General features: G+C 40.5%; 1 protein-coding gene across 1 annotated transcript in view; it reads left to right on the top strand.

Annotated features, from left to right (window-relative positions):
- Positions 1–13260, top strand: part of DAPP1 (dual adaptor of phosphotyrosine and 3-phosphoinositides 1) — a 50054-nt gene that overhangs the window by 24066 nt on the left and 12728 nt on the right. Inside the window, exon 4 of the mRNA XM_081304935.1 lies at positions 7365–7495. Within this exon, the coding sequence (XP_081161061.1) occupies positions 7365–7495 (131 nt within the window). The remainder of the gene's footprint in view (positions 1–7364; positions 7496–13260) is intronic.

The raw sequence follows: 13260 nt of genomic DNA, 5'->3' as shown, positions 1-13260 counted from the left end.
AAATACATAACAGAGATATGCAATGTACTCACTTACTATGATCTTCCCAATGGCCCCTTTATCTTCCAACATATTTTGCAATTCATTTTTTAAAATATCTTACTTTTCGAATTAGTATGTAAGCTCTACGAGGAGAGGGATTTTTTTTTTTTTTAATCATGAATGCTTCCTGTTGTAGCCCAGACTGGCAGGAGTGTCTACTCATCATTCCCACAGTAGGTCACGTTGGGCACCATTCTCAATGCATAACAGTTTGCCTGGTGACACCACAACTAGCAAATGCCTGACAATTTTAACTTCCAAAGTTGATACAAAGCATAATTTGAAAGAGTGTTTTGTGTTGCATATATGTTTAATGATGATAAAATTCAGAATTTGTCTTTCAATTGTAATAACAGGATATTGTGTAAAACATATTCATATTTGTCCATGACTTCCACACTCAACTCAATAGACTCTGATAGTTGAGAAATATTTTTATTATTTAAATATCTTTGATCTATTATTAATGTTCACTGTATCTTCTTGTAATTAGCCAAATTTCATGTATATATTCTTAAGAATACAGACAGCACTTACCTTTCTACTTAAAAGTCTAAATATTATTAGAAAAAAATTGGTTTTTATTCATACATTCAATAATTTTTATGCAATGAAGTCATGTACAATTTATTACAGTGCATGGTGACTTTAATCATGAAATCCACATGAAAAAATATGGTACAAGTCAAGTGCTGTGTTTGTGCTTACCACTTATTTATGTATTATATATTTTTGTATTCATTTTGTGCTTACTCTTTATAATACTTGGTTCTTGGTTTTAAAGATCCTATCTTGTTCTTTTGTAAATGTCAAATTTCCACTTCACTTTTTTGTTTTGATATGGGGATCCCCAACCTTTTGATTATAGCCACAGCTATTCTTATTTTATTCTGTGAGATCAGCCATCTTACCCAGGTGGCATTTTAAAATAATGAAGTCAAAATCAAATTTAATTAAAATATTGCATGATACTTCTGAAAATAACTAAATTTACAGGATTTTAGAATAGGAAGGGAGTTTGGAACCATTTGATTTTTCTTTTACAAAGGAAACTGAGGCCTGATGGAAATGTTAAAGCAAAAACTCACATCTCCTTCCTCAAGCTGCCTCCTAAAGAATCTATTTTTTTTAAACTTTGACTTGTACATGGGAATTCTTGACCACAACACAGTATACCATTTATCATGCCATAAAGATTTCATGATGACTGCACCTGAACTGAGAATAATTATGGCATAATAAGTAAACACATGAATTCCCAGTTCAACTCCTTGTCTCTGTGACTTGCCAACTATGTGTCCTCAAGCAAGTTACATAACCTCTCTGACCTTTGGTTGTCATCACCTTAAAAATTGAGCTGATGGTACCAGGTGTGATAGTGCACACCTATAATCCCAGCCGCTCAGGAGGCTGAGGCAGGAGGATCACAAGATCAAGGCCAGCTCAGCAATTTAGTGAGGCCCTAAACAACTTAGTGAGACCCTGTCTCTACATAAAAAATAAAAAGGGCTGGGGTTGTGGCTCAGTGGTAAAGCACCTCTGGGTTCAATCCTCAGTACCTCTTCCAAAAAAAAAAAAAAATTGAGCTGGTGGTAATTGTTCATACTTCCATATCTTGTGAAGACTCAATATAGACACATAAAAACACATAAAATACGTAAAATATATAGAGTAATTTTTGGCATAGCATAAATGTTCCATAATTATGTCTGGCATTTAATAAAGCCTTTTACTGGTTGTTAATGCCATCAGATTCTAGGCAAGAGTTGTAAATACTTTGGTATATCATGAAGTGTTCATTTAGGGACAAATGAATTGAGGTTTATCAAATGTTCCTAATGTCCTCAGACTTTAATCCAGTTCCTTGTGGGTTCCTATGAATGGTACAAACAAGGGCCCACTCTAATAACAGTGACCTGACTTGACTTGGATATTTGAACAGAATCTTCTCCTGCCCTAGGTAACTGCTCTACTTCCCCTCTCTCAGTGTATTTCTCCCAGTGAGTCTGAAAATTGAATGTTAAAGCCCATTCAGATATAAATGAATGTGGGATAAAGTCCATTTGTAGAGCAGGTAGCAAAGAAGGAAGGAAGAGGGTCTTAGCCTGGTGGTGGAGCATGTCTCTAATCCCAGCTGCTCAGGAGCTCAAAGCCAGCCTCAGCAATTCAGTAAGGCCCTAAGCAATTTAGCAAGACCCTGTCTCAAAATAAAAAATAAATTTAAATAAGGGTCTGGATATGTGGCTTGGTGGTCAAGGGCCCCTGGGCTCAACTCCAGTATCAAAAAAGAAAAAAAAAGAAAAAGAAAAAAAGAAAGGAAGGAAAGAAAACAAGGGCCTTGAATATTGATGTAGGCCTGGGCCAAGAGAGCCACTGCCAATTGGCAGGAGAAGACAGAACCATCATGCCATTTGCAGCGCTTGTTTTCTGAACCTGAAGGCAGTAATAAAAAACATGGGTGTATGTGATCCTATTTTAATTTCGTTCAGCAAATATTTTATTGAATGCCAGCCATCAGATGGGCATTGTTAGCCACTGATTTATAGAAAGAGATGAATTGATATCATTTTTGTCCTCCAGCACCTCAAGAGTCCAGCTTAGGAATGTAATGACTAAGTACCAACTTGATGGTATAAAGGAAATACTTAAGGTTTCCCTTCAGGAGTTCTGTGCCCTCTGTGCTGTACTCTATTTCAGATACCAAAATAATGCCCGAGGCTTGAGGCTGTTCTTGTCTTTTCCTGGCTCCCTGCTGGTACACAAGATAGGAGTCCTTGAATGCTGTCTCATATTGTTGCACACAGAGTTATTGATGCACCTCTTACACATCACTGTGTTATCATTCAGCCAGAGCAAGCTAGAATGTCTGCCCTCATCCAGCTCTGCTCATCTCAAAAATGAACCTCTGCAGAGCATGTCTGAAACCTAGTTTCATGTCAAAGGCAGGAAACAACAGTCCCCTCATGCAGCTCAGAAACTGAAGTGAAACTTGCAGCCAAGTTTCTAAGGCCTGTGGTTGCTGATCTCCCTCCACCACCCCCTGCCTCCCGTTGCTTTTTATCTCTATCTTCCAACCAAGTTCTGGGTTCTTTTGGTCTAAATATCACTAACCCAGAGTTCTTCTTTTGGAGCCAAGGCACTATCTTGGACCTTGAGGGGGAGATTATAAGTCCGTGGTGGCTACATTAGATAAGTTTCTTTTGATTGCAAACACAAAAACTTACTCTAGCTAAGTGAATTAAAGAAAATATATAGGGTAGGGGGAGCAGAGTACAGAGAGGAGAGTGGGAAATTTTTTTAGAAAGATACTAATATGTCCTCCCAGAATTAAAGGGCAAGTTGAACAACCAAGATGCAGGATTCAGCTCATCCGTTGTGATGGCAACTCTGAGGTTTCCAGTGAGTTGGAAAGCCTGTCTCTGTCTAGCCCCTGCTCATCTCCAAAATGTACCTCCGCAGAACGTTACTGAAACCAGGTTTCATGTCAAAGGCAGGAAACAATAGTCTACTTCATGCTTTTCACACACTGAAATTGGTGGCCTTCTTTCCAGAGAAGGAAGTAAGGGGACACACAGGAAGTAAACCTAATGAGTGTGGCCCAGGTTGCATGTTTGTGGGCAAGGGGCCATTGCCCGGTGGTTCTGTAGGGTTAGGGGACTCTATCTCTGTAGAGTGGAATGGGACAGTCTCTATAGAAAGGGGGTCATCCAAAGCCTAGCAGCCAGGCCAAGATGTCTATATATTTGTTCTTCCTTGGCAAGAATGTTCAGCTAAAGTTCTGTCTTCTCTGACACCAGACTTTTATTTATGGAAGGTACCATTTTATAAGTAGTTTGTCATTTTCTTCCTTCCACAATTGAATCTAGCCTCTTGCATGGTTTTACTAGTTAAAAAATCAACCTACAGTTATTTCCACTCTTCTAGTTGACACAATACTATCTCCCTGAATCAGCTTTTGTTGGGTTAAACTTTGGAGGAGGTTTCCAAAACAGAGTTTCCCTTCCAATGGAGATTTTAAAGAGTCATGTCTAAAGTTGTCCTGTTCTTGTCATAGCCCAGGGGAGCTGTGAGCCTGGGAGGCTCATTCACCCCAGGCTTTTCCCTGACTTTGTAGCATTCATTCATCCATTCCCTCGCTCATCAGGCCTTCACTGCGTCAAAAACTCTGAGGCATGGAGGTATAAAGAAGAATTTGACACCACAGCAGCTCTGAAGGGGCCCAGAGAGCTTTGAAATGAAATAGGAAATGCAGTGACTTTCTAATATCAAGTGGTTGAGGTCCTGCAGGTTCAGGCAACTACCCCAGCCCAGAGACCTTCGTACTGCAGCACACCTGGTTCCTGTGGTTCTCCTCTCTCCCAGAGACTAAGCCTGGGGTCAACCAGATAATGGCCATCCAAACACATGCAAATACTTCTCCCCTGACCTGTGAATATGGTATGCCACGTGGCAAGAGAGAATTAAGTTTACAGGTTGAATAAAGACTGCTAGTCAGAAAACTCTGAGATGATATTATCCTGGATTATGCAGATGGGGCCATTGTAATCACAAAAATTGCTGCAAGTCAAAGAGTCGGGCAGAAGAGGAAGAACCAGAGAGATGGCAACATGAGGAGGACTTGACCTCCTGTTGCTGGCTTTGAAGATGGAGGAAAGGTCAAAAAAAGATATCCTTTAGACTAGAAGCTAGAAAGTACCAGGAAACAGCTTCTCCCCTAGAGCTTTCAGAAGAAAGGCAGCCTTGCCAATACCTTGATTTCAGATGAGGAGGACTTGACCTCCTGTTGCTGGCTTTGAAGATGGAGGAAAGGTCAAAAAAAGATATCCTTTAGACTAGAAGCTAGAAAGTACCAGGAAACAGCTTCTCCCCTAGAGCTTTCAGAAGAAAGGCAGCCTTGCCAATACCTTGATTTCAGACTAGTGAGATCCATGTCAGACTCCTGTCCCCCAGAACTGTCAGATAATAAATGTGAGCTGTTTTGAACCAATAAGTGTAATGATTCCCTACAGAAATAATAGGAATGCAGGTAAGAGTATGCAAAGGGTGTTTATGGTAATATCCATCTGGTATATCTTTCTCTTTTCACTTAAAGCATTGTTTTAATATTAAGTATCTGAAATAGGGTGAAATTTTGGCATTAACTTTGAAGATAGGACAAGAACTCAAACTATTTGGTGGAGTTCTCGATACCAAAGTAGAATGCTATCTACCATTTTTATAATTGTCCACAATCACTTCTTTACCTGGTGTGAAGAAACTGTGACTGCTCTTATAGTCAGAGATAGAATGAAAGCTTAGAACAATCATCCAAGGTCAACGGGACAGTGTAGCAGTGGTGGCAATCCAGCCCTGTGCTCTGCCTCTGCATCCAGGGCTCTTCTGGTCACTGGAGGCAATTCTCTGGGGTAGGATTTTAGCAGCCCTCCCCAAGTTCAGCACACATCAGCAATGGTATCTGTGTTTGCGTGGCCCCTGGACCTGCTCAACGGCTGCTCTTGATTTAGGTGTTGCTTTCATTCTGACTGTGAAACTGTAACTGGCCCCTTCTCCTTATATGACTGGATGTGTTCCCATGGAAGGGTCACATTGACAAAAGAGAGCACAGACAATGTGCAAGAACAGGGCTGGGGCCTCTGATAACAGGGCAAGCCATTTTTCATTATGATCCCAATGCAACTGACCTGAATGGGAGGCACAAAGAGGAAGGGCCACTGCCTTCGTTCTCTGAGACTGAGATCAGGGACTCTTTTTTGGCTTTTCTCAACAGGTCTTTTCGTTTCATGGCAGCACATTGTGTGGGCCCCAGGTATCAGACGCCACAGTTCTGTTTTCGTAATCAGATGTTGTATGTATTCGAGCATTGTAAAAAAAAAAAAATTACATAGATTCATCATTAACATTAGGTTTTGTATTTTTTTTAACCACAAAGGAAGCATCTTTTTCTTTTCTCATTGTCCTCTTGTACCAAAATTTATAGTGTCCATATATTCTGTTTTTAGCCTTTCTTTCTTTGCAGTACTGGGGATTAAACCCAGGGGCGCTTTACCACTGAGCTATATCCCCAGACCTTTTTATACTTTTATTTTGAGACAGGATTTTGCTAAGTTGCTGAGGAACTCCTCAAACTTGTAATTCTCCTGCCTCAGCCTCTGAGTTGCTGGGATTACAAGTGAGTACCATGGTGCCCAGCTATTTTATATAATCTTTCAAATCATCTCTTCAAAGATGGCCACTGCTGGAAAATATCACCCTCTCCCAATCCCACCCTTTTCACCCTCTGTCCCTTTACCCTGTTCTGTTCATTTTTCCACAACACCTCTCACACATGACATTTTTTTCCATTCTTTTTCTGGTTCCCTTCCTAGAATATAAGCTCTAAAAGAGCAGGTGCCTCACTTTGCTGTTGTCTCCCAGGTGCCTAGTCAGTGCAGGGTAGAGCAGGGCTTCATGAATATGTGTTGATGAATTACCAAATTCTTTACACCTCCTCTCGTCTAGTGCTATCCTCGACCTGCTGTAGAAAAGACCTTAGTGAAATAAAAAGCAAGAAGCCATAGCAAGGGAGGAAAGCCCATTCGTTCACATTTTTTGTAGTCAACGTTTCTAGTTTCTGATGGACTCATTGCTCAGGGGAAGGATGCAGCAGGGGAAATATTGAAGTGTTAAGTCAGAAGTGTTCAAAGCTTCTGTACAAAGTTCCCAAGACTCAAGGTCTGGCCCCTGGGCTGAGCCTCTTCAGTGCCTGGCCCTTCCTCCACATGCAGTACAGGCAGTCACAGGTGAGCACCAGCTGACTGGTGTTCTGTTCCCTTAAGCAAAGGAAAGGTTTCATTGAGTTAATTGACCGAGTGGTAGAAGAAAGTGAGGAGAGGGCTGTTGAGTCCCCTTTTTTGAGATCCACTGATTTGTTACAAGTTTGTTCTGAAACTGCTAGATCCTCCTGTACCCCAGGACGTTTTTTACTTGTTTTCCTGGCTTCTATAAACCCCATCTGGAAGTCTTCCACTTACTGCTTAAGGGATCAATGGTATCTCCTCTTTGAGAGCCTCCTGAATACTTCTAGTGAGGTTCTTAGGAGCTCTCATCATGCTTGGCCCACGTTGCTTCCACTGGTCTCACCACCCTGCTTGCTGTCTCAGTGTCCAGCTCAAGTGTCTGGCATGCGGTAGTTATTCCACGAATATTGAGAAAAATGAATAATTGAACACAAGAGAAAATGAGCAACTTTACAATCCAGTCATGGTCATCCAGTTAGCATTTTGGATCCTCCTTCTGGGGCTATCATTTGATGATACATATAATTTTTTTTTGTCCTTATTCAGGCACTCTGATCGTTCTGAAACATCCCTATCCAAGAGTAGTGGAAGAACCTTCCATTTATGAATCTGTCAGGGTTCACACAGCAATGCAGACAGGAAGAACAGAAAGTGACCTCGTGCCCACTGCACCTTCCGTAAGTAACATCCGTCTAACCATGAGCTTTTTCATTGTCTGGAAGCCAGTAAGAGTTGTAAGAGCAGTAAAAGTTGAAGTTTTATTCACATAAAAATTCTAGCTTGGGATATAAGACTTGGGAATGAATATGATATTTAAAGGTTGTGACTCAGTTCATCTGATCCAATGTAAATCATAAAGAATACAATGATTGGGTTGGGGGTATAGCTCAGTGGTGCTTATCTGGCATGCCTGAGGCCCTGGGCTCTATACCCAGCACCACAAATTCACACAAACACAGGCACACATGTACACAGGCACACACGTGGGCACACTTGTGAGCACACAGAGATTTAGCAACACGATGTTAAATACTTAGAAAATGGCACTTAAATGTACAACCTAGAAGGATGAGAAGTTATACTCCATTTATGTATGATGTGTCAAAATGCATTCTACTGTCTATATAACTAATGAGAACAATTTTTTTTTTTTTTAAAAAGAGTCGAGCCGGGCGTGGTGGCACACACCTGTAATCCCAGCAGCTCTGGAGGCTGAGGCCAGAGAATCGCAAGTTCAAATTCAGCCTCAGCAACTTAGTGAGGTGCTAAGCAACTCAGTGAGACCCTGGCTCTAAATATAAAATAGGGCTGGGGATGTGGCTCAGTGCCCCTGGGTTCAATCCCTAGTAAGAAAGAAGGAAGGAAGGAAGGAAGGAAGGAAGGAAGGAAGGAAGGAAGGAAGGAAGGAAAGAAAATGGCACTTAAGTTCCGATCTTTAGATATACAAGCAAAGTTCATGGTAGAATGGGTGAGAGCTGTGTTTGGCTATTGACTTAACAGTTTTCTTTGACAGATTTCTTAAATTAAGAAAAAAAATTGTCTTTTACATTTCAACTCTCTGTGGAAGAAAAGTGTTCTCCTGCTTTACTATAAAAACTCAGGGTGTTATTTTCTTCCTAGCTCTTTTTTCCTGCACTAACTGAAAACATTTGCACTTCTTTGCATCGGGGGCCATTGTTCAGCTGCAGTGCAACTGGAGCACTCCTTGTCCTTCAAGAGTCCATTTATGTTTGTTCTGTGAACTGTGACCCTGCAGATCCCTCCCTGGCAGCCCCTTCTCTTCATTCTTCCCAGGGCTCTTCTATTTGCTGCCCCTTGTTTGCTGAACATTATTACTACAAGAAATCTGGATTCATGTGGTGGATAAAGACAATACCCAAATTCTAAGTAGCAATCATAACACTTGAAAAATAATCACTTGCAGAGACTCAGCTACAGACCGTATTAAAACAGATGTGAGTGCTCTGTCTCTGCAGTTCTTTTTCCACCCTCCTGCCAGAAAGATCTTATTATTAAAAAGCAGATTTACCACATGACCTGCTTGCTTCATATCCTTCTGTGGTGCCCATAGTCTTCATGGCCCACATACACCCTGCTTGCCCTCTGGTCTCATCTCATGCTACTTCCATGCTTATCTGACAAAACCTGCCTCTTTCAAACAGCATGCATTTCAATAAGTTGTTCCTTCTGCCCTCCGTGTAGCTGAAATGCCTCCAACACTGTTACTGTCCACTCAGCCCTCAAGATTAGCATCAGGGATCAGTGCCTTCCAGGAAGCCTTCCTTGACTCCATCAGCTTCTTTATAAATGTTCCTTTTCTGGCTCTGGAGCCTGCTATTTACCTATATCCAAGAATTATCACATCATAGTGAACTACCTGCACATCTGTCTCACCCCCACCAACCTAACACTTCTTATTTATTTATTTATTTTGGTGCCAGAGATTGGATCCAGGGGCACTTAACCACTGAGCCACATCCCTGGCCCTTTCTATTTTTTATTTTCAAATAGTATGTCGTTTAGTTGCTCAAGGCGTTGCTAAGTTGATGAGGCTGGCTTTGAACTTGCAATCCTCCTGCCTCGGCCTCCAAAGCCACCAAGAATACAAGCGTGCACCACTGTTCCCAGCTACCCTGACACTTCCAAGGACAGGTTTCATAGCTTGTTTTTGGAGCTTTATAGCCCAGCACCACTTCATGGTACTCTACATTTTTCTTACTCTGCCACATCTTCTCAAAAAGAAAAATCCTAGAAATTGGTCAAGAAAGATATTTTGACTTTGTTACAGTTGAGGAAGAAAGTATCCACCCTCAGAACTAGAAACACTTGGGAAAGTAAGGTGATAAATAACTTAAAGTCAAAAGAAAGTAAAAAACAGATCAAGACCCTACTATGTGTGTCTTTTATCAAACAGTAAGATGCAGATAATTCCTCCTTTGAAGGGTTGATGTGAGCACAAGATACAGCATACTTAGTAAAAATAAGCCTCTTGAGATAAAATTCTGGAAGCCTTGTTGATTCTTTGCTCGCTCCAACTATAAGATGATTCACCTTCCCAGAAAAGTTTGTATAATGCAGTTTTTAAATAGTAGTGAGTGGTTGATTGACAGTGACAATGATAACTCACACTATTTAATGAGAATCCCATGAAGTTTATTGTAATTTATTTATTTGTTTATTTATGTATTTATTGGTACTGGGGTTTGAACTCAAAGGCACTCAACCACTGAGCCACATCCCTAGCCCTTTTTTATATTTTATTTAGAGACAGGCTCTCACTGAGTTGCTTAGTGCCTCACTTTTGGTGAGGCTGGCTTTGAACTCGAGATCCTCCTGTCTCAGCCTCCCTAACTGCTGGGATTATAGGCATGTGCCACCACATCTGGTTTATTGTGCATTTATACAGACAAAACAACAACAACAACAACTCTAAAAGGCTTTTGAGTGGATTCTGAAACATCTCTCATTACTCCAGTATGGACTCCTTGATGACTGTACATGTGTGGCTGTGGAAAGAGTTCTGATCTGATTAGAATTATTGTTTATACTGAACACAAAGTTTTCATCTTCACTGGTTACCCCAGAAAGCCATAGGATCATGCACCTCTGCCTCCAATCTGACAGCTCTGAGGGTTTTCAGACTTCTGCTTTCTCCTATGGAAATGCAGTTCTTGCACAAGCTGTCAGTGAAAGTAGAGAATTAAATTCTATTTACAGGAAAAAGAACTTGCTTAAAGCAAAAATGAAAGATGTCCCATTGACCAGAAATATAAGTGCTTATATGAAGTTAACATTCTTTGGCAACTGCCTTTGGGGAAATTACTATTTATGACATATAAACAACAAGGCATTGCAATGCAGATATATCTCAGTACTCGAGTGCTTACCTAGCATAAATGAGGCTCTGGGTTTAAACCCACACACACACACACACACACACACACACACACACACACATATGCATATACCAACAAAGTATTGAGTTTCTGAGATGAGGTTTAATTTAATTAATTTATTTATTAAACAATTTCAACAATTTCTTTCTTTCTTTTTTTGTACTAGGGATTGAACCCAGGGTGTTTTTTTGTTTTGTTTTGTTTTGTTTTGTTTTTTGTTTTTTTACCACTAAGCCAGATCCTTGGCCCTTTTACTTTTTATTTTGAGACAGGGTCTTGCTAAGTTGCTTAGGGCCTGGTTAAGTTGCTGAGGCTGACCTCAAACTTGCAATTCTCCTGCCTCAGCCTCCCAAGTCAAGTCACTGGGATTATAGGTATGCACCACTGTGCCCAACTAAACAAACATCTTTTAAGTGCCTACCATATATACAACACTGAGAGTTTGGCAATAGATTAGGCAAAGCCCCGCACTGCAAGGGTTCACATTCTAGTTGGGAATACATCACAAAACAAAGGACAAGGAGAAAAGAGGGAAACCCAGGAGGCCTCTCTGAGGAGGTCACATTTGAGCAGAAGCTTCACGGAAAGGAACAACACATGTGGACAATGATACCAGGTGCAATCTGTCATCCCAATGATTCAGGAACTGAGGCACTTAGATCAAAAGTTCAAGGCCATCTTTGGCAACTTAATGAAACAAAAATGGATAGGGGTGTAACTCAGTGTCAAAGGGCTCCTGGGTTCCATCCTCACTTCTCAAACAAACAAACGTGGGAAAATGGTGCAGTAGGCAGAGAAAACAGGACAAAACCTTGAGGTAGGAACTCTATTTGAAGCATTTCTCCCCCCACACACACACCCCCGAGTACTGGGAATTGAACCCAGGGATGCTTTGACACTGAGTTACATACCCAGTCTTTTTATTTTTTATTTTAAGACCGGGTCTTGCTAAGTTGCTTAGGGCCTCACTAAATTGCTGAGTTTGGCCTCGAACTTGGGATCCTCCCACCTCAGTCTCCCAAGTAACTGGCATTACAGGTTTGTATCACTGTACTATCACTGTGGTGTTTCAGAGACCACAAGGAGGCAAACATGCCTAGATGGAGAGAGATAAAGTGGTGAAAGATGAGATTATTGAGGCAATGGAGGGGAGCAGGTCCTGTAAGACCATGATGTTCTCAAAGAACAGTACATCCCAACTGAGTTTGTGAAACTTTATTTTAGTTACCACAATGCTTTGGGACACTTGGGTGTCAAGAACCATGGGTGTCAAGAACTGTGAAGAGTCTAAAACCTTATCCTACTTGTAAGCTAACAAGTTGGCCTGCCACAGTTTCATGGATGCTTCTAGATGACACAAGCCTTCTGGGTCAGAGAAAAGGCCGGTAGCTTCTTACAGCAATAGCATCATCAAAATATTGGCATTTGAACTTCTAACCTGTGCTGAATTCTAATTCCCACAAGACTACATTAAAAGGTCCAAGTGATAACTATATACACATATATGTATTGGAGAGGAACCCTAAGCTTTGGGAACCCAAATCTTTTATAATGAACACTAGCATGTCTGACTTTTGGTTTTGAGGGAGATATTATTTCTGTCTTCCAAGGTTGTCTGTCATGCAAACATACTTTAAAAAATTGATCTTTAATAAAAAGATGTTAGTGCCATGCTTTTGTGACATACAAAAACATAAGAGACCCATGGAGAATTGCTTCTCAATCATGGGAAGGATCATGGAGGTTAAATATCGGGCAATTCATGAAGAATTGTCAAATCTAAAATGTCAATTTTTCCTCCTTTACATAATATGAAATGTTTCATAGCATGTGGCAAAGGATTTTTGTTCCAAGTGTTGATGAGAAATTATAAGAGAGTTTTAAAATGTTCCTTAAGTTTTTAATTTTTAAAAAAGATCCTTCTCACTGTACATGGAAAGTGGAGTGGGAAATAAGTAAGAACACCTTTCAAGAGGCTATTACAGCAGTTCAGGGAAGAGATGGTATTAACCTGGGGAAGGAGGATAAGAGTAGTAGTTAAAGTGCAGTGAAGGGTATGAACTAGTCAACTTCAGGATGTATTTTGAAGGTAAAAAAGACAAGACATACTGATGAATTGAATGTGATACAAGAAATCAAGAGGAACAGAGTAAATAGTCTTGCCACTTCCTGATATAGCTAAGACTAGGGGAGGACTGAGTTTGGAAATGGAAATGAGAAATTCTGTGTTGGACATGTTAAATGTGAAATGTCAAGTAGTTATGCTGGTAGAGAGTCAGTGAGATAATATTTCAAATTCCTGGCATAGAATAAGTCTTATAAAAACTTTAGCTTCATTAGCTTCCCTTTTGTGGTATTTCACATTTTAAACAATTCTCTCCTTCTAAAAGTTGTTTCCTTTGCTTCTGCAACATTGTTCTATATTTTGTGATCTCTGACACATTTTATAGTTCCTCTTCTTAGGCATCTCCCTTGCATGTTGGTGTTTTTCAGTATTATTATTCAATCTGTGAAGTTTTTCTCACACTTAATATTTTGCTGTTTGT

Source organism: Spermophilus citellus (genome assembly GCF_964194105.1).
Source record: "Spermophilus citellus genome assembly, chromosome: 8".
Taxonomy (NCBI): Eukaryota; Metazoa; Chordata; class Mammalia; order Rodentia; family Sciuridae; genus Spermophilus; species Spermophilus citellus.
This window is presented reverse-complemented; position numbering and strand designations above follow the sequence as displayed.